The sequence below is a fragment of the Etheostoma cragini genome, chromosome 4 (genome assembly GCF_013103735.1).
Source record: "Etheostoma cragini isolate CJK2018 chromosome 4, CSU_Ecrag_1.0, whole genome shotgun sequence".
Taxonomy (NCBI): Eukaryota; Metazoa; Chordata; class Actinopteri; order Perciformes; family Percidae; genus Etheostoma; species Etheostoma cragini.
This window is the reverse complement of record NC_048410.1, coordinates 10724016-10749154: the sequence shown is the minus strand read 5'-3', so window position 1 is coordinate 10749154 and position 25139 is coordinate 10724016. Positions and strand designations below refer to the sequence as shown.

The following is a 25139-nucleotide window of genomic DNA, read 5'->3' as shown; positions in this document are numbered from 1 at the left end:
CACAATCTCCTGACCTCAACGTAATTGAAAATCTGTGGCTAGACCTTAAAAGAGCAGTGTGTGACAGAAAGCCAAGAAGTGTCAAAGAACTGGAAGACTTTTGTAAGGAAGAACGGGCAAAGATACCTCAAACAAGAATGGAAAGACTCTTGGCTGGCTGCAAGAAGCATTTCCAAGCTGTGATACTTTCCAAAGGGGGCAGTACAAGGTAATAACTCTGCAGGGTGCCCAAACTTTTGCAGAAGCCATTTTTTTTTTCTATTATTTTGAAAGTGTAAATTATGCAAATAAAATCTAACTTTTTGTGACATATTATACAAATGTCTTATGTGTCATTTGATGCCTTTTGGAGATTTTTCCATCTTTTCTTGGCTTCTTTACACTCTTTAATACAAATTTTTACCTGGGGTGCCCAAACTTTCGAGCCCCACTGTACACATTATTTAGTTGGCTCTAAGTTTCTGTTATAGATTAATGCGACTGGATGGCTAAGCTAACAACATGCAAAGTTAGCTAACGCTAGCTCAAATGTTAACGTTAGAGATGGGTATGGTGCGCTTGAGCAACGCGCTGTACTAGAGAGGATTGGAGAATCGTTTTATTCATGAGGTGCCATTCTTTGCCCCTCCCTATGTTTTCTTTCAAGCTCACAGCTGCCTGTATATCTTTGCTAGAATTATCTTGTTGAATTGGTGCATAAAGAATAATATATACACGTGTGAAATAATAGAATTTGCTTATGAGCGTGGTTTATCGTGACATTGCACCCTAGTTATCGGGAGATATGACATAAACCTGACGCCATAGTTTGCGACTGCAGGGTTACAGCATTTTTGATTAAATCTGGACCAGTGCCAAAGAGGTTTGTTCCCATTATTCACTTACACACAAATGTATTGAGGCTGAAAAATACCTTAACTTAAGCACTGCAAATATAAGTGCGCCTTGAACCTTAATTTTGGGAGCACAAACATTAATGATGTTTTTAAAGTAATTTCAAATTTTCTTTCTTAAACTTATCATTTATATGAAATGGTTAGAAAAGGAAATAGAACTCTTGCACAATTATTTATTTTTATTTTGAGACACTCCGCAGCTAAGAGATTACACGCCTGCCAAATTGTATTATTATGGTAGTCCTCTGGGTTATGAAATGGTGCACAAAGATCTGCCTGTCTTGGGAGATATGACAAAAACCTGACGCCATAGTTGTGTGTCTAACTAAATTATGGAAAGATGGTGAAGTATAGTTCTGAGGTCTTGCAAGGTGTCTTGCTGGAAGACCGCTTTCAAAGACGTTACCTTTAGATTAGTGTCTGTGTTGCTATGACATCAGTTCCTTCATACAAAAGCATTGCAGGATAACGGCAACTTACAAATACTACAACATGGCAATAACATCTTGTACAATTCAAAGTTGAAGACCAATATCCAAATATTCCCTTTTAATTTTGTCGACGGTAACATATCCAGAGCTAAAAAACAGTATATCTTACTGAATGCTACATTTGAATGACTTCAACTGAATTACACAAGAGCCCAGCACACGGATAATGATGATGGATAATCACTACACTTTTCTCAGCCAGTTTAGAGCTGTGGAGCGGTCCGTGCTGAGGAGATGAGCTGTAATTTGGGTAATTTTGCTCCTTCACCTTTTTCTTTAATGACAATAATTATCATAGGAAAACATCTGTAGGATGGGTTGTTTTCCCTTTCCTTCTTCTCCTTCTTTGTCTGATCATTTGTCTTTCTAAATACTGATGTGTTTCCTATTCTTCCTCCTCCTCATCTTCCTTTCTTCACTTACCCCCTATCTGTGCCCCTAGCTCAATTTCTCTCAGTAAAAACAAAGTTTATACATTGTTTATAGTATATAGTAATAGTATTTTGTTATTAACTCCCCTCTCCCTTTCACTGGATTATCAAAAACAGTTAATAGGAAGACGTACACACTATATATTGTCCGTATAAGTTATACCCTATAACTTATACAGCATTCAGCAGCTAGAGTACTTACCAGTACAGGAAAGCATTGTCACATTACTCCCAATACTTACAGTAAATCACTTCTTTGGCTTCCCATTCAACAGAGAATGCACTTTCAAAGCCTTGTGTTGGTTTTAAGGCACAACATGGCTCAGCTACCCAGTATATTTCTGACCTGCTTGCTGACTATACCACCAGCAGACCTCTCACGTCTTCAGACAGTGGCTTTTTGGTTGTACTCAGAATAAGATCAGGAGCTGGTAAAGTTGCTTACTGTATACCTTCTACATTTAAAGCTAAGCTAAAAACCTTGCTGTTTTGTCAGGTCTATGTGTGTAGGTTTTGGGTGTATGTCTAAATATTAGGGCTGGGACGGTTTGCTTTTGTCTTGATTCGATTCTTTCACAATACATGAGTGCCGATTCAATTTGTATTGCGATTTTCATTCATTTTAAATTCTAGAAGTATTGGGATTTGACAGTAATGAGTATTGTGATTTTTGAAAAAATAGAACAATACACTTCCAGAGACAATATATCATGAGACACTTCTAAGAAGAATGCACATCCCATGCCGGTCAGTTTGACATTTATTTCATGTGTAAAGAGAAACACAAATGGATTTTCTGCATTTTCTTCTTTTGTTCTGTTTTGCTTGAAATTAATATGATGTAGTGTAAATGATGATTGTCTAAAACAATCACGATACGTGCAATTTTTTATTTCTTTCACTCACTAGTCAATACATACTTTTTAAATTGTTTTGTATTTTTGTTATACCACTGCATAGCGCATGATGGATGTTGCATATGAAGAAATGTGCTCTACAAATAAAGCTGCCTTGCCTCTTGGCACAGTATAGTGTTCCTCAATCACATTTGGAGTTGGGGATATTTAGGAAGTAAAGTATCTTAGGCCTGAACCTCTTACTCACCCCAGTGGTTTCTCCAGTCGACTGGCTGGTGATCCCACAATCTCCCCAAGAGTACAAAACATCTGACCCAAAAAGTCCTGGAGGGAAAGAAGGAATATAGTCAGACCCAGACTAAAAACTATATAACCATTGGAACTGACAAATTAAAGAATTTGTTACTGCCAAAGAAGCTTGCTTGCTTCAATTTACAGGTCAGAGTTTTAAATATAGCCTCTGCATCCACATGTTTTACCAAAAGAAATGGTGTTTTTTGCAATCGTTTGGTTATTGTTAACTTTATGACAAGTCGCTGTGGTGACAGAAATCACAGGCTAGCACCATCTATACAGCTAGTTAATGTGTGCTGCTTGCTTGTTGCATTGCTAAGGCTGGACTATTATTTTTTTTGTTTCAGAGTTGGAATTGTCATAAATAACGTCTGCAGTACTATAGGAGAGGACAGAACAAGTTAGGCTGGTATTTTGCTTTATTTTCCAGACAAGGGAAAGGGGTTGGATGGCCAAGGTTGAAGAGCCACGGTTTGCTACTGAAACGACAAAGATGCATATCGTAGAGCCACTGACAACTACTAGGATTTGGGAAATGGTACTTTAAAATTAAAGCGCAGAGTGGATGTTGCGGCCCACGTGTTGGGACCCACAGGATTAATGCATTGTGGAGGGTAATAAACAAAGGGAGATGATGGAGGGATTCACAACACCATAAACAATGACAACAAACACTACATTATTTAAATTTAAATTTCAAAATGAACAAAGTTGAGCCAGAGTGACATAGTTTTAATCATGTCTTCAACTGGACACAGTCTCTCTGTATCACCCAGCACTGGCCTGGTACATAGGACTCCCAGAGACAGATTCCAAATCATACTGTTTGGTTTTAACACACTCTTTTTTTAAATTAATCTCTACAAGGATTTGGGGAAATCTTTGGCCTTATAAGACAGGCAACTAAATAATTCATCCTCATCCTGTAGGGTGTTTTATTTCAGTGAGTCTGGTCTGTTACGCCCACTGATTCCTCTGAGGGTTAGAGGGAAGAGCCTGGGACTTCACACCATCTTTAAAAACATGGTACAAAAGCTAACAACTGAGTATTTATTTTCATATTGTGGCCGTTGTGGAGCCCTTCGAGACAGCGACAATGGTTAAGAGCTGCACAAATGGGTCGGCTTGGCTCTCAGTTTTTGTTTTCTCTTCCTCCTGAGTAAAGGATCATTAATGTGAGAGAGAAGCCATGCAGTGTCAGAAGTGAGAGAGATGCTGGGACCTACGTTGAGTTCTGCAGGCTTCCAGAAAAGTTGGGCAGCAGCAGCAACAACATTAATGAAAACAACGACAACAGCAATAACAACATCATCACAACACTATACCAAATACCTAGCACTCCTAGCATTGCTCAACATGTCCAAGTACCAGTGTAAAGACAACATGCTGTGCCAGAACTAAAACCCAAAGCACACAGGTAGAATTGAAGCTAGTGATGAAAACAAGCAAACCCATTCATCCAAATACATAAAATAATCATCCAAATTGATTATTTTAAAGTTTTATCAATGCTTTCTGTCACCATAGTTTCCAGCCTTATGGATAAAAACCAACTTATCTTGTTCTAGTTAAACAAAAATGATCATGTAATGCAATATATTGCTTAAAATGGAAACTAACAAAGCATTGCATAATCCAAGCTTTTCTACATGACAGTATAGCAATGCCTGCTGAAAACTACTAAAACAAATACAAATGTTAGATAAGACTTAATAATAGATCTATAGAAATATAATTAGAATATTCAGAGCACAATTACAGCATGCATACACCTGTTTAAGTCTAAAAACAAAGACATTGAATAAAGAGAAATTAACATATGTATTTGGGTACGTCTGCTGTACGATCAAGCAATAAAAAGGGTTTGCTCTATTCCATCAAGACGATACCATGCAGCAGTCAACAGAAAAACATCAACATTGCCACCAATAGACCATTGATACAAAGACTTTGGCCAGTCTCAAACCACTTAGAACACCATATTCTATTAAGAAGTTTTTTTTGTTTTTTTTCACAGCCATTCAAGCCAAAAATTCAGATTTTACTCAAAACTGGCCTCCATTTATCCAGCGGGTCACAATATGTGCACTCACATGTTTGGACAGGTCTGGGCTTTTGGAGTCGACATCATACCTGAAGGGAAACAAAGTAAAAGCAGCAAAGCTATTTTTCTTCAAAAACTGTAAAGGAGACTCTTATCTAAATGGGGACATTTGGATTAATATGCTCATAAAGGTAAGCTTTTAAACAAACGCTGGTGATCTGTCATCACAGGGAACACAAAAGAAATACTTTCACCACGCTTATCTCATTTTTTTCTAGGTTTTAAGGACAAAGTGTGTCTCAAACATCTAGGGAAGGTAAAGGGTATGATGGCAATTGAGGAATGGTATAAATTTAAATGAAAAGAAACAGAGGAAAAAAGGATAACAGGGTGCACTCATGAGAGATCAAAAACATTCATCACAATTCACATCACACACCACGAGCCAAGATAAAAATGAGGACAGGATCTTAGCATCGGTTTCAGTTGTTACTATTTGTGGGCAGAATAATTCGGTAAGGGTTCAACAAGACCTTTTTTTTTCCTTTTCCATAATAATGAATGGTGGACGTGGTCTGATTTGCATGTGAATATAAAGCTTTGAAAGTGAAGGAAGTGAACCATATGTGATGTACGAAGATTAAACACTCAATGAAACAATAGATCCTTTTTGCTGGAGAATATTCAGGCTGTACACGCTACATGTTTATGAGTTTCTCTTACTATTAATTTAAATAAAAGATCAAGTGTAATACTACAAAGTTGCCAAATTGCATCTATTTTTATATTCTGTGGTGGCTTAGCTGTAGAGGATAAAAAGGGAAGTTGTGCTAAGGGTCACTGTATTCAGGGGCTCTGAGGGAATGGTTGTTTATATTATTTCAAATTAAGATTATTTGTATCCATGAAAAAGCTTAACCCCAGCAAGCGCTGAGGCAGCGTTCTTTGTGTGTCTTGCCTGTAAAGAGTTGGCAGGTAACCCTTCATGCTGGCCAACAACACGCTACATACAGTTTGCAGGAATGATGACCACTCTTTTGTCAGAAACAGATTTACTTGTACTGAGAAATCATAAATGAAAGTCACATGTCACAAAACGAATCATCAGGTCAAATGATTGTTTTGCTAGACCGCTCAGTTCTCACACAGCACATTTGCAGGTTACAGCAATATTGTTAGCAGATTTTTTATTCAAAATTCTTTACAATTCTTAAAAGACTGGTCTTTGATTTCACACAGAAGTGAAAAGCAGGCTCCACATTTATGGATTTTGTTGGTTAAAATGATGACTGCCAGTACAATTTTTTATCAGTTGTGGGTAGCTAGCGTTAGCTTCTAGTGATGCTAAAACACCATGAGTTGGCTGAAAACTCAATTTTCAGCTGACTTTTAATTGTTTCTTATTGATATGTTTACAATGAGAATCTTCATAAAAGGCTCTCTTGAATATGCAATTGATGGCTACATACGTCATGTTGTTTTGAAAGACTGAGGCTAATCTATGTGTCCCAGGCAAAAAGTCACATCCTTATTTGGAGAAATTCAAAGCTTAACAGACCTGCTGTGTCTAATTACTAGGAATTCTAATTTAGATTTTTTTTCTGACCTACCCTTGTTAACCACTAATTAACCGTTAACAGGGGTTGAGTGGGGGGTGGCTTAAGGGGCTCCAGCCCTAAATGTTTGGTTTTATAACAACTACTACTACTACTATTACTACTTCTACTATTACAACTACTATGCTAATCCCTAATTGAATTATATAATTGAGTAACTGATCTTATGTTGCTCTAAAATTCAATTCAAAGTGTTGAGGGCCACATTTACTTGGCATTATTGGGGATTTGGAGTTCGAGCAGCCCAAATTAGTATGGCATTTTAATTCAAATGAAGCAGATTTGTCAGTTTATGACAAATTCCTATTTCATCTATCTGTCTTACTTATGTAACTTAAGAATAAAAACATCAGACAAGTTTTGCCTTTTTTTAGGAGACAGGAGTGAAAATTAGTGATCCTCATAAATAGTTTTGTTTTGGTTTCAAAGTGATGAAGACATGGATACCAAATTGGATGCAAGCTCTACTGGAGAGTTGTTTTCCATAGCAACTATCATGATTTTCCCAAATTATGTAGAGTTTAAGCATTCTTTTATCAATTTGCTTGAAAAATAGTGCACATAGTTGCTGTAAATGAGAAAGAAGCATGCCCCCGGAACCCCCTAGATTTGGGCTGATTCCTGAATATTTCTAATGTCTGGCCCTGCCCCTGACCGCTAACAGGCAAGCAGGCAAGCAGGCAACTGAGTTCCAGTTTGCTTTTAGCATCCTTGGACAGCTGGGAACTTGTACCAGTCATACAGCCACAATGTTCCGTGCATTGTCATGGACATGTGCATTCACTTTGGCAGTAAAAATGGAACGGCTTGCATGTAACATATGTATTAGTCTATTTTCACCGCGTCAATTACAGTAGTTTGCCTGCAAGGTTGTTAGCTGTGGGCGTGACTAAAGTACACACTCAAAAACACAACTTGCTACAAGCAAGCCAACTATCAGATAACAAATAGATTGTAAAGCCCATTTTCCATGAATCAGCTGTCTTAAATTACTTTTTAGAACAATTTTTTATTATATTGTTTTTAACTGTTTAACTGATAGTATAATTGGTCAGAAATATTGTTATCAGTTATTGGTTAAATAGTAATTATTAATATACCTACTAGTTACGGTTGCTTATCTGATCGTTGTTTTGGGGGCGGTGTTTTCCGAACATTACATTTTTTAAGACTGTGATAAAGGGCTCTAAATTAGCACAGAGCAGAGGGTGAGAAATGGCGTTGGTGATTCGACTTCAAAGGATATCACTCACAAGTCAAAGCGAAGGTTCTGCTTCTCCTCGAAAAAGTAGTCCAAGATGTACTTTCGAACAAAGTCTGGGTTTAGGGTGTTATCTATCACCTCCGTTCTGCCAAACTGTGGAAGGAGAAAGGCAAATGGAAGTGAGGTGAGAAAATGATGAAAGGAGAAGCAAGACAACGAACACTTTTAATAAACAAATACTCTAAATGCTCTTTTCTTCTCTTTCTCAGATTCTCCTTTATGTGCATACATTGACAGAGGCCTGATTAATGGAAGTGCTTTCACATGCAGCCGCTGTGCAGAGGAAGCTAGGGGTGTGTTTTCCTGGTTCCTTGATCCTCACTCCTCTCCCACATTAATTATAGCAAGATAGCTCCCTCATTAACCCCTCAGAGAAGAAGAGATAAAGGAAGAGGTAAGGAAATGTGTAGAGAGAGACAGGGACGGTAAGAAAAACGGCTAAATATGCATAAAGAAAAGGGGGCAGGTTTGTAAAAAAAAGGAGGGGGGAGTAGTGGGAGTGGGAAAGGAGTGGGAAGAGAGAGGGGGAGAAAGCTAGTGATTAAGGCCTCCTAATTAGTTGGATTCTCACTCGCAAAAGACCGATGGCAGGGAAATAGGCCACAGCAAAGGCTTGCAAAAACCCAGCAATGCCACATGCATATACCATACAAAGTTATTAGAAGGGCATTGTCTAAAAAGACTCCTGTCTCCTGCCCCTGTGGCTTTGTGCATGTCCTCTTGGAGTTCCCATTAAGTGTACTGTTCACAGACAAGTGTACTAATAAACAACAGACAAACACATAGCCCTCAAATTTATAAGGTATTCAGTGTGTCAAACATTAAGAAATATGAACCATCTGTGCACAACGTAAACCAAAATGATGAGGTCTTGAGTTTGACACAGGGCCACCAAACTGAGTTTATATTTCACTTTGTTGACTTTTCTAAACAAATTTGCAGTTATTGACATTACGTACAACCAATTGACACACAAAGAAATTGGGACTTTTTGGGGCAGTTGCCCTTTTTTGCCAGGTTTGCAAATTCATCTTTCATTGCTCACAAAAACATAATTCCCAGGTTAAATATAACTACATACTGCATGTGTTGAGTGAACTTCTTCACCATTCAGTTTAATTTTTATTTCACAAACTCTTGATTCCTCAATACATTTTCTTAATTTATGATCTTAAGTAAATTATTCTCAAACTGGAGCAGTGATTCAGGCACCAAATGGAATCAGAGTACTGCTGTTTTTATGTGTCTTGCCTGCAGTGTACAATTTCAATGTAAAATACGACATCATACAACTGTGTTCGAGCCAAACCTGCCCTGTTTTATTGGCACACTGGCAAACTCTACAATTTCAATCAATGACAAGGAAGCCATTTGTAAGTAGGAATCAATCTTGTTTTTCCATAATGTGGACAGCAGGTACTGTAGGTGGATGTGTGAGTTAACTTTGTCTCTTCAATCAATACAGTAAAAACACCAAATGCAATACAATGTGGGTAATTAGGAAACAACAACTGCTATAAAACCAGACACCTCTATATTGTTGCAAAATGTAATCTCTTTGATCTCTGTTTTTTTTAGTGTTATATTTTCTCAGTGACTGAACATCTAAATTTAACCTGCGAGGGAGAAAAGTAGAGATAATGATACTGATATTATGAGACAGACATTCTTTCCAAGACAGCCCCAGGTGTTGATGAGGCTGTGAGCCCATGTTAGTAAAGAGGCGGGTGATAGTGAAGATGAGCTCCGTAATGTGATTTCCCTGCTGAGTAGAAGAGACAATACTGTGCTGCAGAGTTCATTAGATACTGCTGGACTGTTGGAACTGGCTAATGAGAATATCTGGTTTGAAGTCCCTGACCCACACCCTCAACATGTACCATACAAGCACACAGCTGAAGAGCAGCTCACACATGTAGAGTCTACGTATTGACCAGCAGTGTCTGATATTGAAATGTGAACCTGTCCCTAAAACACAGACACAGGAAAAATCTGACATACACACACACACACACACACACACACACACACACGCACACACACACACACACACACACACACACACACACACACACACACACACACACACACACTCTGAGTGACGGGTTTAAAATAAAGGCAACAAGATCTAAGTCTAATCCATCATTATTTTTGTGGGTTTTTTCTTCCAAACCTAGAAAGATTTAATTATCTTCTTCCCTGTAGCACACATACAGTAAATCACCCCTGAGGATCCGTGCCATGTGAATGTCCTGAAGTTCTTTAGCCAACATGGATTTTTATTCTGCTCGTACCATGTTCAGCAGATGGAAGCATGGTGCTGATATAATGAGCTTGGTAGAGTCTTGTGTTCTCACAGAGAGAGGTAAATGACGATGGTGTGAATTAGTGTGGACTGTGTGTAATATAGACTGCGCTTTGTTTCTGTTGTGGCCTTTAGTGAAAACACCGGGGTTGCTTTAAGATTCCCCAAGACAGAGTGAAAGAAATACACAGGATTTTGGAAAGAATGATAGAGATTAAAGGATACCCTATTTGTTAAGGGAGGAGAAAGAGCCAAACGACCAGCTGAAAATCACATCTTCCTCCCCATGAAACGTGGCATTAAAAATACATCCCACAGTTTGTTAGAGCTTTAAAGCTATAGTGTTCATATTGTGTGTATGTAAGTTATACATATACAGTATATATAGTATAGTAGTTTCTGCCGCTCTCATGAGGAATTCTAAGTAATGACAACAAAACTGTCGGCGTGTCCACGTGATACAAGCCTTCCGTGACTGCAGGCGCTGTAGTACACAAAAAGACTTTGTCCTAGTGTTATTTCATCTTATAACAATTAAACTCTTTTTTTTTGTTAATCAATATTAGTGCTTCAAGTTTGCAAATTTTTCTGTTAGTGACAGATGGCAAACAATTACATGTTCAAACAAATAATAATTAATAAATAAATAATTACATTAAACACATGCTAACCTTCTTGTTGGCATAGGATGTTTACACAGGTCATCCCCTAACAACAATAATAATAATAATTCACACTGTTACAGATGTAGCTCTTTTTAGATCCAAACTCAAAACGCATTTCTTTAGAATGGCTTTTAGTACATAGTAGTGGTTTTGACAATTCTCTGTCCTCCTCCTGTTTCTATTTAACCTTTTCTGATTTCACTGTTTTTATTCTTTTCACTGGATGTTATGTTGTTTTATTCTTGGTTCTTGATGTAAAACATTGTGGACACCTGTTGGTTGCTGTAAAGTGCTATATGGAATGTTGATTGAATGATTGATTGATAACATTGTGTGTAAAATTCCTTTACGTAATAGACGTGACGAGTGTTGGTGTAGAGGCAACGTTGCACATGAACAGGATTCCCCTACTGTGCTTTCTGTGCTATATCCAGAGCTTAACAAGATGTTTCAGGCTAACGAAAAGTGACATTGACAGCATGGCTACCGCTTTGCACTGACACTCCCCCACAGAAACACACATACAACAGAGAGCCTCTTATAGGAGCTATCCCGCAGTTACTCACACAGTTACTCTCTCAAAGGGCCATACATCGGTACTGAAGTGCACCTGCATCACTGCAGCAAGGTGAGAAGATAAACCCCTGGAGGTCAACAAAATAAAAGATGTTCATAGGGCTGTTAATTTACTCTTTAACAATGCTAAAAATAATTTGGCTTAACTGACTAACAAGATTTCAGGGCTTTGTTAGATTCCACATGTCTTTGGCATTTTGCCTTTATTTGACTGCCACTATTGTATTAGGACAATTAAGTTGACATAACTTGTTTGAGGACAGATCTCTTTGCTGTTGCTAGTACTCCACTGAGGTTGTGTTGTTCTATAATACTTAGCAAAAGAACAGCCTTACCTGGAACCTGGTAAACATCTCCTACAGTACACTCTGAAGACTTAAGTCTCTACCAGAGTCATTACTATGATTTCCTGATATATACATGTATTGTATTGTATTGTACACAATCATATACACAGTTAATATTTCGTAGCATATTAGAATGAGACCGGTTTTCTACACTGCGCCTGAGTTACATAACCTCCAATCAGCATCAGTGTAAAATCAACCCCTAAAAGTATTTTTCCCCAAATCTAGAGCAAAGCACTGCACAGGATAATGAACATAGTTATGTGATCTTGCATAGTAATGCCAAAAAATGAGGAGACATTCTTCATCTAATCCTGAAGCTCCATAGAGAGCACCAACTGCATTAACATGACACATGACAAATACTGGAGGAGGTGGAAAGCATCATCAAATGTGACCCAAGCCCAACCGGTGCAGTATGCTAGGGGGCCCTGTCAGAAAAGGTTACTTAAAAGTCCCTAGTGAGTCCCCTGTTTGGCTTTGCTTGTTCAGTCTGAGGTTTGGGAATGTTACCTGGAGCAACACCCACCACCTCTTTCCGATATGATTATAGATGTGACGGTTTACATCAAAATCAGGAAACACGAAAGAATTAAGCATAATGTGATTTGATGATAAACTCAAGTGAAATGCTTGTTATATTAATTTTGTTTTGTGTACTTAATTGGATTAATAGCCTGTCCTACATTCATTAGTTGTAAACTTAAACAGTATATTTTTGTGAGAAGTGCAAATGAGTTTTATGATTGAAAGAGCTTTATGTATGCTTACCGCTATGCTTTATTCACACATGCATACACATTTTTGTTCACACAACAGAGTTCTCCGCAGTCCTTTAGCTATATTTAAATAAAAGCCCACACAGCCATCTGCTTTGAACAAATAAACACACAAGGGGTGAGTAAGGATGTCAAATATGGCGAGTGACATCAAAGAAAAGTACTCTGTTGAAACGTGTGCATAGGCATGCACAGAAATACATTTTGACAGTAATACACACACAGAGAAATTGGCAGTGATCCACATAACAAAAACAGCAGTCCAGCAGTTGCAATTATTCATCGATGCACACAAATCAAAAACCATAACCATGTGTGATTATAAGGAGTTTGTTCCTGTTGATGACAGTGAGCTGGTCGGGTTTTATGATGCTTCTGCAGAGAAGGAGCAGAATGTCTACTTTATCTTGTTATATTGTCCAATGTTTTAGTGTCACTGTCTTTTTCCTTGATTCTGCCTTTGAAAGCAATCCGTAGCTCAGCTTTTCAAAACATAATGCTGGCACTGTTTTCTATTTCTGTTACTATCAACTGATTGCATGAAAAGACCTAAACCAACAATGAGTCAGTCAATTCCTCAATACTTTCTGACTTTCCTAAGTAAATCCTTCAAATACATTGTTTCAATATAATAAGCTTCAGTCATTTCCTAAACCAGCTGGCCACTGTAAATAGCAAAAATTTATCAAATAGGAGTGAATTGTGCATTTGTTTGGGACAATTTCTAAATAAGGATTTGTTGTTGAAGTGAGTATTTAAAGCAGCAGATGGTGTCGTTTTTTATTTTTCTATTTTTTATTTTTTATTTTTTTACCTTGCACGGCAGTTGGATACTTGCAATATCACGCAAGAAACACAGTATCACATATCCATGGTGGCTTACGGGCAAACACACGGCAACTAAATGAAACAGATGCAAATTAAGAAAACATCGTCGTAAATATTACAACAAATGTGCAGCATTTCGTAAACACGCTGAACATACACACAAAACAATCAAATACACAAATGCGTTACAAATACAACAAAAATGCAAAAAGAAAGGCACACAAACTCCAAAAAAAGATATGATGCAAAAAGAAAAGCGCACAACCTCCAAAAACACATATAACAACAAAAGAACACTGCATCCAGATTACATAACAGAAGTTCTCGAGGCCTCTAGGGGGAGCGCTAAGCGAACAGCTTCATTTTCGAGCCCATGGGAAGCTAGCGCTCCATCTTTTTATGACCATAAGGTTTACAGTACAGTAATCTGGATGCAGCATTTTTTGAGTTGGGTTTGTGTGCTTTTCTCTTTGCATTGTTGTCTGTTTTGGGGGATTGCATGCTTTTTTTGCATTGTTTCTGTATTTGCAGCGCAATTGTGTATTTGGTTGTTGTGTGTATTAGCAGAGCTTTGCTAAATGCTGCGCATGTGTTGTCAAATTAAAGATGTTTTCTTCATTTTTCTTAGTTTTGTCTATTTGCATGTTTCATTTAGCTGCAGTGTGTTTGATCACTATCACACAAAAATGCATATATTGTCAGGCTTCAAGTAATGCATTTGTGTGCAGGCAGCAGCAAACCGAACCAATCAACCACCAGTGAGGAGCCACTGGCAGCTACTGTTTTTCAGATGGATTACGTAAGAAATGACAGTGTCTTGCAGCTGCACCTTCAGTAGCTCTTGCTGGGCTATCTTTCTGTTTGATCGGGTATTGGCAGCTATTTTTTGTACATATGGGCTTCAGGTCACTGCTGAGATCCAGTCCACATCATGTTCTTTCTGATTTTCGACTGCATTGAATGTTGCACCAAGCACCTCGGGGCCACACTGCTCTGTGCATTCGCTCATTAATGCCTCCATACTCACATATGCCCGGGACAGGAAGTCGGCATTTGTGTTCAGTTTCCCCAGACGGTACTTTAATGTCAAGGTAAAATCAGCCAGCTCTGACACCTAGCAATGTCCTGTTGCGTTTAGTTTGGCTGTGCTCAGGACATAGTAAGTAACAGGGTTATTATCGCTGTATACAGTTACGGACGGAGCATAAAAAAAATAGTCTCTAAACCTGTCTGTAACTGCCCACTTGAGCGCTAAAAACTACAAATGTTGTCTGTAATTTTTTTCTGCTGGTGTCAATGTCCGTGAGACTCTCATCTTGCTTTCCTGTCTCTGGTAAAGGACTGCTCCCAGTCCCTCCTCTGAAGCATCAACATGCAAAATACATGGATCCTCAAATCTGGTATACGCCATCACAGGTGGGTTAGTCAAGACATCAACAAGATAGTTCAATGCTTTTTGGTCTGTGTCAATTCACTATAGTTTCTGATTTGGAGGAGCTTGTCCTGTAATTGCTGGTCAACATGTGGATTTAGACTCAGTACTTTGGGTTATGTCTGATGAGAGCAGGTCATACAGGCATTTTGCATAACGGGAAAAATCCTGCACGTAGCTCCTATAGTAACCCAGAAACCCCAGGAGTTTCCAGAGTTCTCTGATGTTGGTAGGGGATTTTGTTTACAGCGCTTGTACTGCAGCTACCTATTTATTGTCCATCCTGTAGCCATCAGCTGAGATCACTTTTCCAAGATAACGCAACTACTTTTTCAAAAGGTCACATTTGTGAATGTGAAGCTGAAGCTAAGCGTGTCCTTGTCAGGTTGACACACCCTGATGTCCATTTAAGTCCTTTCTGAACCCCCTTGAAGAAGCATAGTAACTGTTGCTCATTGACTCTCTGCCGCCGTGTTGAGTCTAATTGTGCCTCCAGGGCTTCTCCTTGCTCTAGAAACAACGAAAATGGTGTGCCGTTGCCTCATAGTTATTCCGATGCGGGCTGTGGCGAGTGAGCTGCTCCCACGCCGTCCGCGTACATGGACACTTTGCTGCTTCACCACCGCCTTCCACAGTTAATCCAATCAACTTTTCTTCAATTTCCAAAAGAAAGTCTTTACGGTGTTCCGACATCTTGCTGTTTGTGTTCTCAATACACTTTATTTTTAAACAATAAAACGGCTTGGTGTCGTCCTAGCTAGACTGTAACTGTTAGCTCTGTAAGCTAAGCTACCTTGTGTCCCTTGCTCACACACACCGGAGTTTTCTTTGCTGCACAGTAATCCTCATCTTGATAGGAATCACAGCGGTGCCTCCAAAATGTTACACTACTCAGACTGAGACGGTGCTAGTAGCCTAGTGTATAAAAGTGCACACTCTACCACGTAAGCTACTCAGGCACCCCACATTTCACAATGATTGCAGTGGGTAGACAGATTTCAGTTTCAGTCACTTTACTCGTGCGCTATCATTAAATGTTTTACTTTTAATTATAACAGCAGAACAATGTAATTAATAGACAAACAGACCAGTCAGATAATAAGTAGAGCGAGTGGACAGTAATGCTGCTCAGACTGAATAAAGGCTCAGTAAGACTTAAAGGCTTCCCAGCGTGCTGTTTAGTCCCCAAAGTGTCAACATATTGATCATTACATTTTGAGGGCCTATTGTTGGATGGAGTGTCCAATTAGAGAATATTTCCCTGGCATTTTGAGAAAAGACAAATACAAGACCTGAACGGTCTTAAGTAGAGCCTCACACAAACACAATTACGACAAACACACAGTAAGCACAGCAAGAGATTTATCGGCCATAAGTCACTTCCTACTGTGTGTGTATGTGTGTGTGTGTGTGTGTGTATGTGTGTTTGTGTGTGTGTGTGTGTGTGTGTGTGTGTGTGTGTGTGCGTGTGTGTGTGTGTGTGTGTATTCACTCACCTCTCGCCACTGTTTGGTTTCAACACCTTGTGTATAGAGCACGCATACTGTGAAAAAGTACCATATAAAGACAGGAAGAGAAAATGAGGGGTAAATAGAGAGAAAAGGGGAGATACAATCAGCGAAATTCATCAGATTCCAAAATGGGAAATCAACATGAGGAGTTTTAGCAGTACAGTGAACAAACAGACATGGCACTCCAAGCAAAAGAAAGATTTCCCAAATCCCAGGGCAACATATCCACAAAACCCAGAAGTGATAAAAGAGAAAAAAACTAAATTGGAGCAGGACAGAAGGCTTTTTTTAGGATTAGTGTACCAACACAGTGATGACAGAAGAGTGCAGACAAACAATCAAACACAGAGTCTCTGTGATGTACTTACAAGGATCTGACTTAGAGAATGTGTCTTTATCCAGCAGATTTCTGAAAAAGGAAGAAAGAGAATAACAACAATTGTTACTCAGTGACAAGGAACATCTTATTCATGCTGACATGTTGCTATCACAGAGATCTGAAGTGGTCAATTCTTATAATTCAATTCAATTCTCTTTATTTTGGTAAAATTGCTCAATTCTGTAGACCTTCCATACATCCATGTACTCTTAATAAAATGCTATTTTTTATTTCAAAGAATCTAAAATAACTATTAAAAAAAAGTGTTTTTTAGCTCTCTGGGGGCATTTTCTTTTTCCATCATCACTGCTTCTACTCTGATTGGATTCTGATTCACAGGAAACAAAACAAAACTTAACTCTGATAAGTTTCTTTCAAGCCCTCACCCCTCTCCCTTTCAGATGCTTTTCACAACCACACCTGGCATCAAGGAAGGAAATAAACAACAGTAGTAGGCAAGGAAAACTTAAAATTAAACACAAAAGGAAGACAAATAATGGCCCTCTGTAGCTCACTTTACGGTTCTGTAGCCGACGTTTTTGTAAAAATAGGCTAACGGTTGTACACTGCTGCACAGTAACACTCAGCCATCACCAGAAAAGTGCTTCTAATATCCTTCACTGGTCTCCGTGCAGAACTATAGGATCTGTTGGTCCATTTCTTTAATTGTCTCTGGGGTAGACGCTCCAAATTCTTGCGCCATCTTGAAATGTGTTAGCCAGTAAGGGACATACAGGATATACTGCTCCGCCTTTTGCGTTTTTGCTGTCACAAGATCAACTCACAGGTGGTGCTAATCTGCTAATGGTTATCGTCGCGTCACGGCCCCGGCAAGTTTGAGAAGGAAACATGGAGGACCACACATGTTCAAAATCCACATACGGGAGTCTTCTTCTCCACCCAGAAAACGAAAAAGGATGTTGAAAAGAGCAAAAGGCCGGCTTTTTGTGTGTGAAGTGTGAAGGCTACTGTAGCTGTCATACGTACTTAGAACTGCGTCGCGCAAGGGAGTTGATTGCGATATATGATCTCAACGCTTACTCTGAGAAATGCCTAAACATTGGACCTTTAAGGTTTGCTTAGGTTATCCCATCCTTACAAGTGTAACAAAACTAATCAATGGGTCAGATAGATGTCAATCAAGCACAGTCTGTGCACACCTACACCCCAGTGTTTAAGTACACCAAATTGTCCAGTAAAGTAAAAAGGCTGACTGAAACTAACCAACAGTTTTGGTGCACTTTTAAATCAAGTTCAAATCAAAATACCCATTTGGGTTCTACTTTGTAGTTTTATTCAATATGTGCTACTTAAAGGTATTTTTTACCGTGTGGCAGGAGATAATAGCATAGATCAAGTTCTGTATGTCAAAGAGATAATGGAGCACTTTAACATGAAATTGTAACCGTAAAATGTCTGAGCCAATGGTCTTTGTAAGGTGCACCAACACACATGCTCATTTATCCATTCAATGACATAAAAATGATCTGGCATAAAAGCACAGACAATTGTTGGGTTTGGTATCTCATACAATAGCTGCCTGATTACCAGCATGTCTGTGTGTTTACTAAATGCTCATCTTTCTCTGCCCTCCAAACACCCACCAAGCCTCCCTCTTTGTAATAGCATTCAGCGTGTAACTCTTCAAACTCTTCACATTAAAGTAAAAAAAGTGTCAGGGTAATGCACATTTCTGTTTGTTTTGAATTGTGAATTTGCATCTTGTGGATTATAGAGGCCGAGTTGTAAAAAAAGTTAGCCTAAATTGTAATTAGTAGCCTACCATTAATTCCGAGACTAATGGTTTTTATAAGTAACTGGTAACTATAGGTGTTTTGGGACCAAACTGCTCATTGTAGCACTCCCCTGAGAACTAGCCAAGGGTCAGTTCAGTTTGTATTCGCACCGACAATAGAAACACTGAAGTGAAGCCAGCCGGCGGTGGGGTATAAATAAAACGTTGTTTCATTTCCCTCTTGCATTTACTGTATGCTCAGTAAAGCCTGGACCGTTTCAAATTGTTGTTTCTTTTGTCTTTTGTTGCTAACAGGTTTTTAAAGATGGCTGTTGTCGTTGCTGCATTGGCTCATGTCTTAAATCAATCACTGTACACTTATGTCACTTAAGGATACGCTTGTGCTAGGAGGGTACCTACTCTTAAATAGAAGGTAAAAAAGTCCCTAAAACTGGCATTCGAAGAATTACAATCGTTCCTAATTCTTGCCGTGCCAACACAATGAAAAAGGTGGTTCTCAGTACTATCAAATAGTTCTATTCCAAAAATGTCATGGCAGCTAAAGCCAAGAGTTTTAATTTCAGTAGTTACCACAGCACAGACCCCATTTTAAATTAATCCTCTGAACCTGAAGCTTGATTAGTGTCTGCAACATTGATTTACAGCAATGGTTGGAGACAGAAAATTATAGGCTTGTGTAATGTGAGGAGGAAGTACAAAAAGGTCATTGTCAAAGGTCTCTTTATAGCTGTGTGCTTGTCCGCCCTCCGTCTTGCTCTATTGTCCATCGTCTTTCACCTAATCTGTGTCTCCAAAATCTTTCTTTTTTCTATATGTTTATATAGTATGTGCTACATGACATAAGTGAAGGGACAAGACAGGACAATTACCTTAACCATTTTACCCATAGATCTTTATATAGCATAAGTTTACATGGATAGAGGAATATCATCTATATATTTTGTGATTTTAAGTTATTTTTCAAAAATGTGCACATTAATCTCTACACCATGCAGATTCTGAGTGTAAAGTTAATAGGTTAATAAATTTTAAAAAGCAAGCAGCTTATAAGGACCGCCAATTACGTTTATTGTTAGGGAGCAACCTCTTGTGGCTCTAGTAATTATCCCGAGAGCAGACGAGGAACTGAGGTGACAAAGTATAAGTATATAAGTATAAGAGAGCCAAACTCTGCATAATGAGGCAGTTTTACAAACTCTGGACTGTGACGTAATGACATCCATGAAGTCACCTGGTGTCCTTATTTTAGTAGTTTTACTTGACTCATTTTAAGCCAATCCCTGATGTTGTATTAGCCCTAACTTAGTATTTTTGTTGCCTAACCCAGTTCAGACCAAAGCTTTGAGATGAGACGAGTTGAAACTTGCAACTGCTTGCAACGCACCGGTCTGCAGCTTTCTGAAACCTGCCTGTTGACACCAATGAAACAAGACAAGACGCTGTATCATCTCCATAGCCACGACTCTTTGTACTAGAGATGTTCCGATTCCGATACCAGTATCGGAAATGCCTCCGATACTGCCGAAAATGCTGGCATCGGTATTGGCGAGTACTGCAGTCCAGGTACCGATCCGATACCACATAACCTATTAGAAATAGGAATCTATTAACTGGTATAGCTCCGTTAACTCTGACAGTGTTCTTCTTTGCCGCTCTTAAAATAGTTGCGCTGCTGTTTTAGAGGGCCGAAGAAGAATTGATCACCTAACGCCTCCTTAAAACAAGCTAACGTTAGCGCATCATGTCGGCAGTTTGGCAGTACTTTACAGTGGATGTTCCCACTGGTAAGACGGCGTCATGCAGTTTGCCAGGTTGTAAATATATCTCCGAAACTGCGCTACTCAAATTATACGAGACAGTTAGGGAACACATTTCGTGTATGCTGAAAGACGTGCATGCAGTCAGCTTTACCACGGACATTTGGCGCTCCGACGTGTGCCCCATGTCTTTGCTAAGTGGGTGGACAGAGAGTCAACATTTACCCCTCGTGCTTCACGCCACCAATTTCCAAGGGTCAATTACTGGCACATTAATTGCCGAAGCAATTGAGGGGATGCTAGTAAAGTGGAAAATCCCAAAGTCCAACGTTCATGTTGTTTTGCGCGACAACGCTAGCAACGAGAAGAAAGCCAAGGACGAGATGGATGTACTAAGTTTGGGGTGCTCCCCACACACTCTCCAACTGGGGGTGCATGAAGGACTACTGTCACAGAGAAGTGTGAGTGATGCATTTTACAATATTGTGGCTGCACTTTAAATTTTTATACTGTTCTATTTAAAAATAAATGGCTTCCATTTGCTGTATTAATTCATGTTTTACAAAGGGTTAAATCTGAGCCAGGCCTTACCACAATGATAATAATATCACAGTCATGCATGTGCAGCATGATTTGTTTTGTTTTTTTGTTTTTTTTTAAAACACACTGGTGTCTGTACTCGGTATCGGCCGAGACCCCCAGCTCAAGTATCGGAATCGGTATCGGGAGGTAAAATATGGTATCAGAACATCTCTACTTTGTACTTCCATTCAAACTTCCGTCTTCCAGGCTTTTTCAGGCTTTAGCTGACTAAATCATTAATTGCGTCTAATTCTGAATGTGGAAGGTTAGTGATAGTGAGATGATTACTACAGCATTGCTATTGGCTGTTTTAACAGGGGATGTCTCATACATCTGAGCTGAGACAGGCCAGTTCAGACCTTTTCTCTGCAACGTTCTAAAACAGTTTTGCTAATCTTTTGTTTGAACTTGGCTTTATTAACTACTTCCATTTCAGAGGATTTAGTAGTAGTAGTAAAACTGCACATATTATAATTAATGTATACAGCGTTCCAAAACAGCAACCAATGAATTCTTTGGAAAATTGTTCATCTGATGCTCTCCTTTGTATATTTCGTTTTAAAAGCACTTTCATCTACTCTTCCTGATCTTTTTTTATTTGCATTTTCAAACCTCTGCCCGTGTTTCGTGTGTTGGTGAAACACCTCCATCATGCTTGCTTGACCTTTTCATTATGCCTGCCAGAGGCTTCTGTGGGCCCAACACTATTACCCACCTTGTTTTCTTTTGCTTGCTCAGTCACTACAGTGACATGAGAGCCCTCACTCGAGATGCCAAAAGCCCACTGGCATCTCTTGATTCTTGTATTGGTTTTTATTTCTTGTTTCATTTTCCTCAGCAATCTCTCCTGTCATAAGTCTTCGGCTGTTCTTTCATCGGCCTCAATCTATTTCGGCTTCGGTATTTCTTCCTACCTCCCTTTTATAGCTTTCAAGAGGAAATTGAGAAGACAATTACCAATAAAAAAAGAAAAAACATGAATTCCCAAAATCTCATGGTTCTCATCTCTCGTTCAAAGTTTGTTTTGTTGCATATGCAGCAATTATTTCTTCTCCATTTTTATAGTTTGAGTGTAAACCCTCAAGTAAAAAATAGTTCACATTATAAATATTGTGAATTGTCTTGAGTAAAGATTCCCCATAATGGGAATGTAATGTGAACCAATCAGATTTGAGCCAAACTCAGTAAGAAAGTTATCAAAAATAGTTCAATTCAATTCATAAAAGTGAGTAGTTGTATCATATAACAAATTAGAAACTTCTTCCAAAAATCTGTGTACATGTAAGAATCATTTTCTCTTTTCCTTTAAAAAGACTGTGTAGGCAGCTGTTTTTTTCACTTCATCTAAAAATGATATATTCCTCTAATAACGATAGTGTAGGAGTGTAACATTGAATGTGTTCTATTTTTTATTTTAACTGCTGTTAGCTCTGATTGCATCAGATCGTGTTTCCTTGCCTGTCTTCACAAATTAGAAGAATCCAAACCAATATGTAGTCTATAAAGGTTGTCACAGAGTGCTTTTACATTTTTCTTTGTGTCTTACTCTATACAGGGAAAATAAGTACATTTTAAAGACAATTGTACTGCATAGGAGCCGACTGGAACACCTGTGTCTGTGTTGAAGAAGCCAGTTAAAGATATGTCTTGGAATGTCTTCTGAACATGCTACAATCAGAGACTTGTTGAGTATCCAGAGATCTGCTTTTTTTATATTTGACTTCATTAATCTTTACCTTCATTTTTCATTGAAAATTGAAGACCTACAGTAATTATGACAAAGATCCTGTTCAAGTTTAAATAATATAGTCATAGGACGTTCATAGGTGCTAGTTATTTATGGATGTTTTAATGTTTTGATTATATTATATTTATGAAGTTATGAAATAGTTTCCTATTCTTTTAGTACAAGAGAAATATAACCATAAAAGTATTTTCTTTTGTATTTTTCACATTACTCCTAATCCTTCCTAACCCATTTGGTGTTTGTTTCTGTGAAAGTGAGTAATGACACTAGTGTAAACCATTGTGCACTGGTTAGTTTCCTTGCTCAGTAGAACAACAGAAATATTCACAGTGGACGCTTAACATTTGCATTTTTCTGTCATAACTTTGTTGTTGTGTTTGTGTGTACTGTAGTGTGTGCATCTGCAGACATTATTACCTAAGCATGCAACATCCTCCAATTTTTATAGTATTGCCTCCCTTTCTCTCTGTCTTTCCTAATTTAGTTCATGTCTGCACACTGGTCCAAAATTAATCCGCCCATATATCATCCACCACTACCTCCTCTCTATCTTTGTAATTTCCATCTTCTGTTTATCTGTCGGCTGTAAATTATCTCTCTAATACTTATGTTAAACGTGGCCTTGAATAGCTTTTATCCCTGTCCCACTGCTCTTTATTTTCAAAAATTTCCTCAATCAATACATATACTGTATTCCCAATCATTCCCAGTCAAAACATGCCAGAGATCACAGGTTTAAGTCTAAAAGATGTTAAATGTTAATGTGTAAAGAAAACTCTGCCTGGTATGCATTATTAAAGCAAACATTTTTACTCATGATTAATACAGTGATATTTTGATGCAATAAAAGATTTTTTGGAAACAAAGTCTCTTTCATGTTGCAGCTAAGGCAATATCGATGGGGTCTAACTCTTGCTAGCCAATGAAAACATTTAGACCAACAGTAACTTTATTTTAGGACTGATATTCGTGATCTCATGTTAGCTTTTCATTCGAGGCCATCTTTTATAGTCTGAGTGTGAAGATGGTCAGCAAACGCCACATAGATGCAGTATATTGTTACTCTAATAAATAATGATGAAAAGCTTACTGGATCTGCCACTTTGTAAGCAATGTTACCCTGCATGTGTATAACAATTGTTGAGGCAGAAATGCTGTTGTATACGTATTGTGGTTTGGTCCGCCTGTTGGCATCTTTCCAGAAAGATAATTGGTAAAGAAGATGGATAAATACTTTGGAACCAATAACCTAAACATGACTTTCTGTAGAGCATGATTGATGAGCAGTTTCTATGGTGATGAAAAACTACAGTAAGTCTTTTCTATGAAGGTAAATAACCAGGTTTAAGCCCATAGGTGCACAATAAGCAACTAAACTAATTTTGTGAGACAGACCCCTGAACAAATTGTTAAATGTTGTCTTAAATTGTGTACAGTGGTTTAGAGGTTTCCATGTGTAGAATTGAAATGGCATCTAGCAGTGAGGAGGCCGATTGCAAAGAACTGAAGCTTCTCCCATGTTCCAAGTATGTAGGTGAAGCAACATAGCTGACGGTAAAATGGCCCTGTCTAGAGCCAGTGTTTGGTTTATAGAAAACCAAAACATTTTTTAATACAACTTCTTGATTGGTTCATTTGGTGCATTACATTGTATCATTGACTACATATGTTGAGTGTCACAAAAATCAAATAAATAATGGAATTATGTCAAAGCAAAGCTAGGCCTATCAATCTCTAAGGGAAAGGCTTTCACACATTCATAAAAACAAACATCAAAAGAAGAGACACTTGGTTTATGTCCATTAGCAAACAATGCAATAGGAAAAAAATAAAAATACTACATAATTACAGCTTAATTACACATCATTGTAATTACAACAACATCAAAACAAGTGGAAAGGCCAAGAGAATATAATTTTACTTGTTTACTATGAGGGGGTCATTTTCTGTTACTGTTGAATAATTAAAAGCATTTGGTGCCATTAAATTATTAAAAGCTTCTACTTTTGACATGTACACTTTCAGACCTTTGCTTTAGACCTCAGACTAAACCAATTTAATATCAGCACACCTACTCTCAAGTGCATGATAATTGCAGTCAGAAAATATAAATACACATAAATGATAATTGTCTTTTGGTTTTACATATTATAAACAAAATGGAGGATTTAATCATTGTCATAAATTGAACTGTGTGCAGTGTGAATTTAGCCAACTTTCTTCTCTGTCTAAAAATATGAAAGCCAAATGAATGCAAGATAAGATGGAGGATCAGCCATTTTTAAGGAGCAAATATTCCTAGTATGCCTGCATTTGAAAAAGGTAAAAAATAACAAGATATTAGCATTGCTTCTATAAAAAAAAGTAATTTTGGTGTCAGAGAGGGGAAGGTTCCATACACAGTGTTTCACCACATGTGCCCTCTATTGTATACCAGTACAATAGCTTTGCACTGCCCACAGACTTTTAATGTGAAAATTCTGGAAGCGTTGAGATTTATTCAGTAAAGCTTAACGTCGTTCTTGGAAAAAAGCAAAGTGAAGCGCCTGACGTGACTCTTGCGGTACTAATTCAATTGGTCC

General features: G+C 38.3%; 1 protein-coding gene across 2 annotated transcripts in view; it reads right to left on the bottom strand.

Annotated features, from left to right (window-relative positions):
- The window catches only part of cpne5b (copine Vb), a 111269-nt gene that overhangs the window by 65897 nt on the left and 20233 nt on the right, over window positions 1–25139 (bottom strand). Inside the window, exons 2-7 of one of the 2 annotated variants that reach the window (XM_034869387.1) lie at window positions 16705–16745; window positions 16322–16368; window positions 7883–7986; window positions 5063–5102; window positions 4196–4210; window positions 2923–2999 (exon numbers count right to left, since the gene is read on the bottom strand). In XM_034869387.1, coding sequence (XP_034725278.1) covers window positions 2923–2999; window positions 4196–4210; window positions 5063–5102; window positions 7883–7986; window positions 16322–16368; window positions 16705–16745 — 324 coding nt within the window. The remainder of the gene's footprint in view (window positions 1–2922; window positions 3000–4195; window positions 4211–5062; window positions 5103–7882; window positions 7987–16321; window positions 16369–16704; window positions 16746–25139) is intronic. The other variant, XM_034869388.1, reaches the window with a different exon arrangement.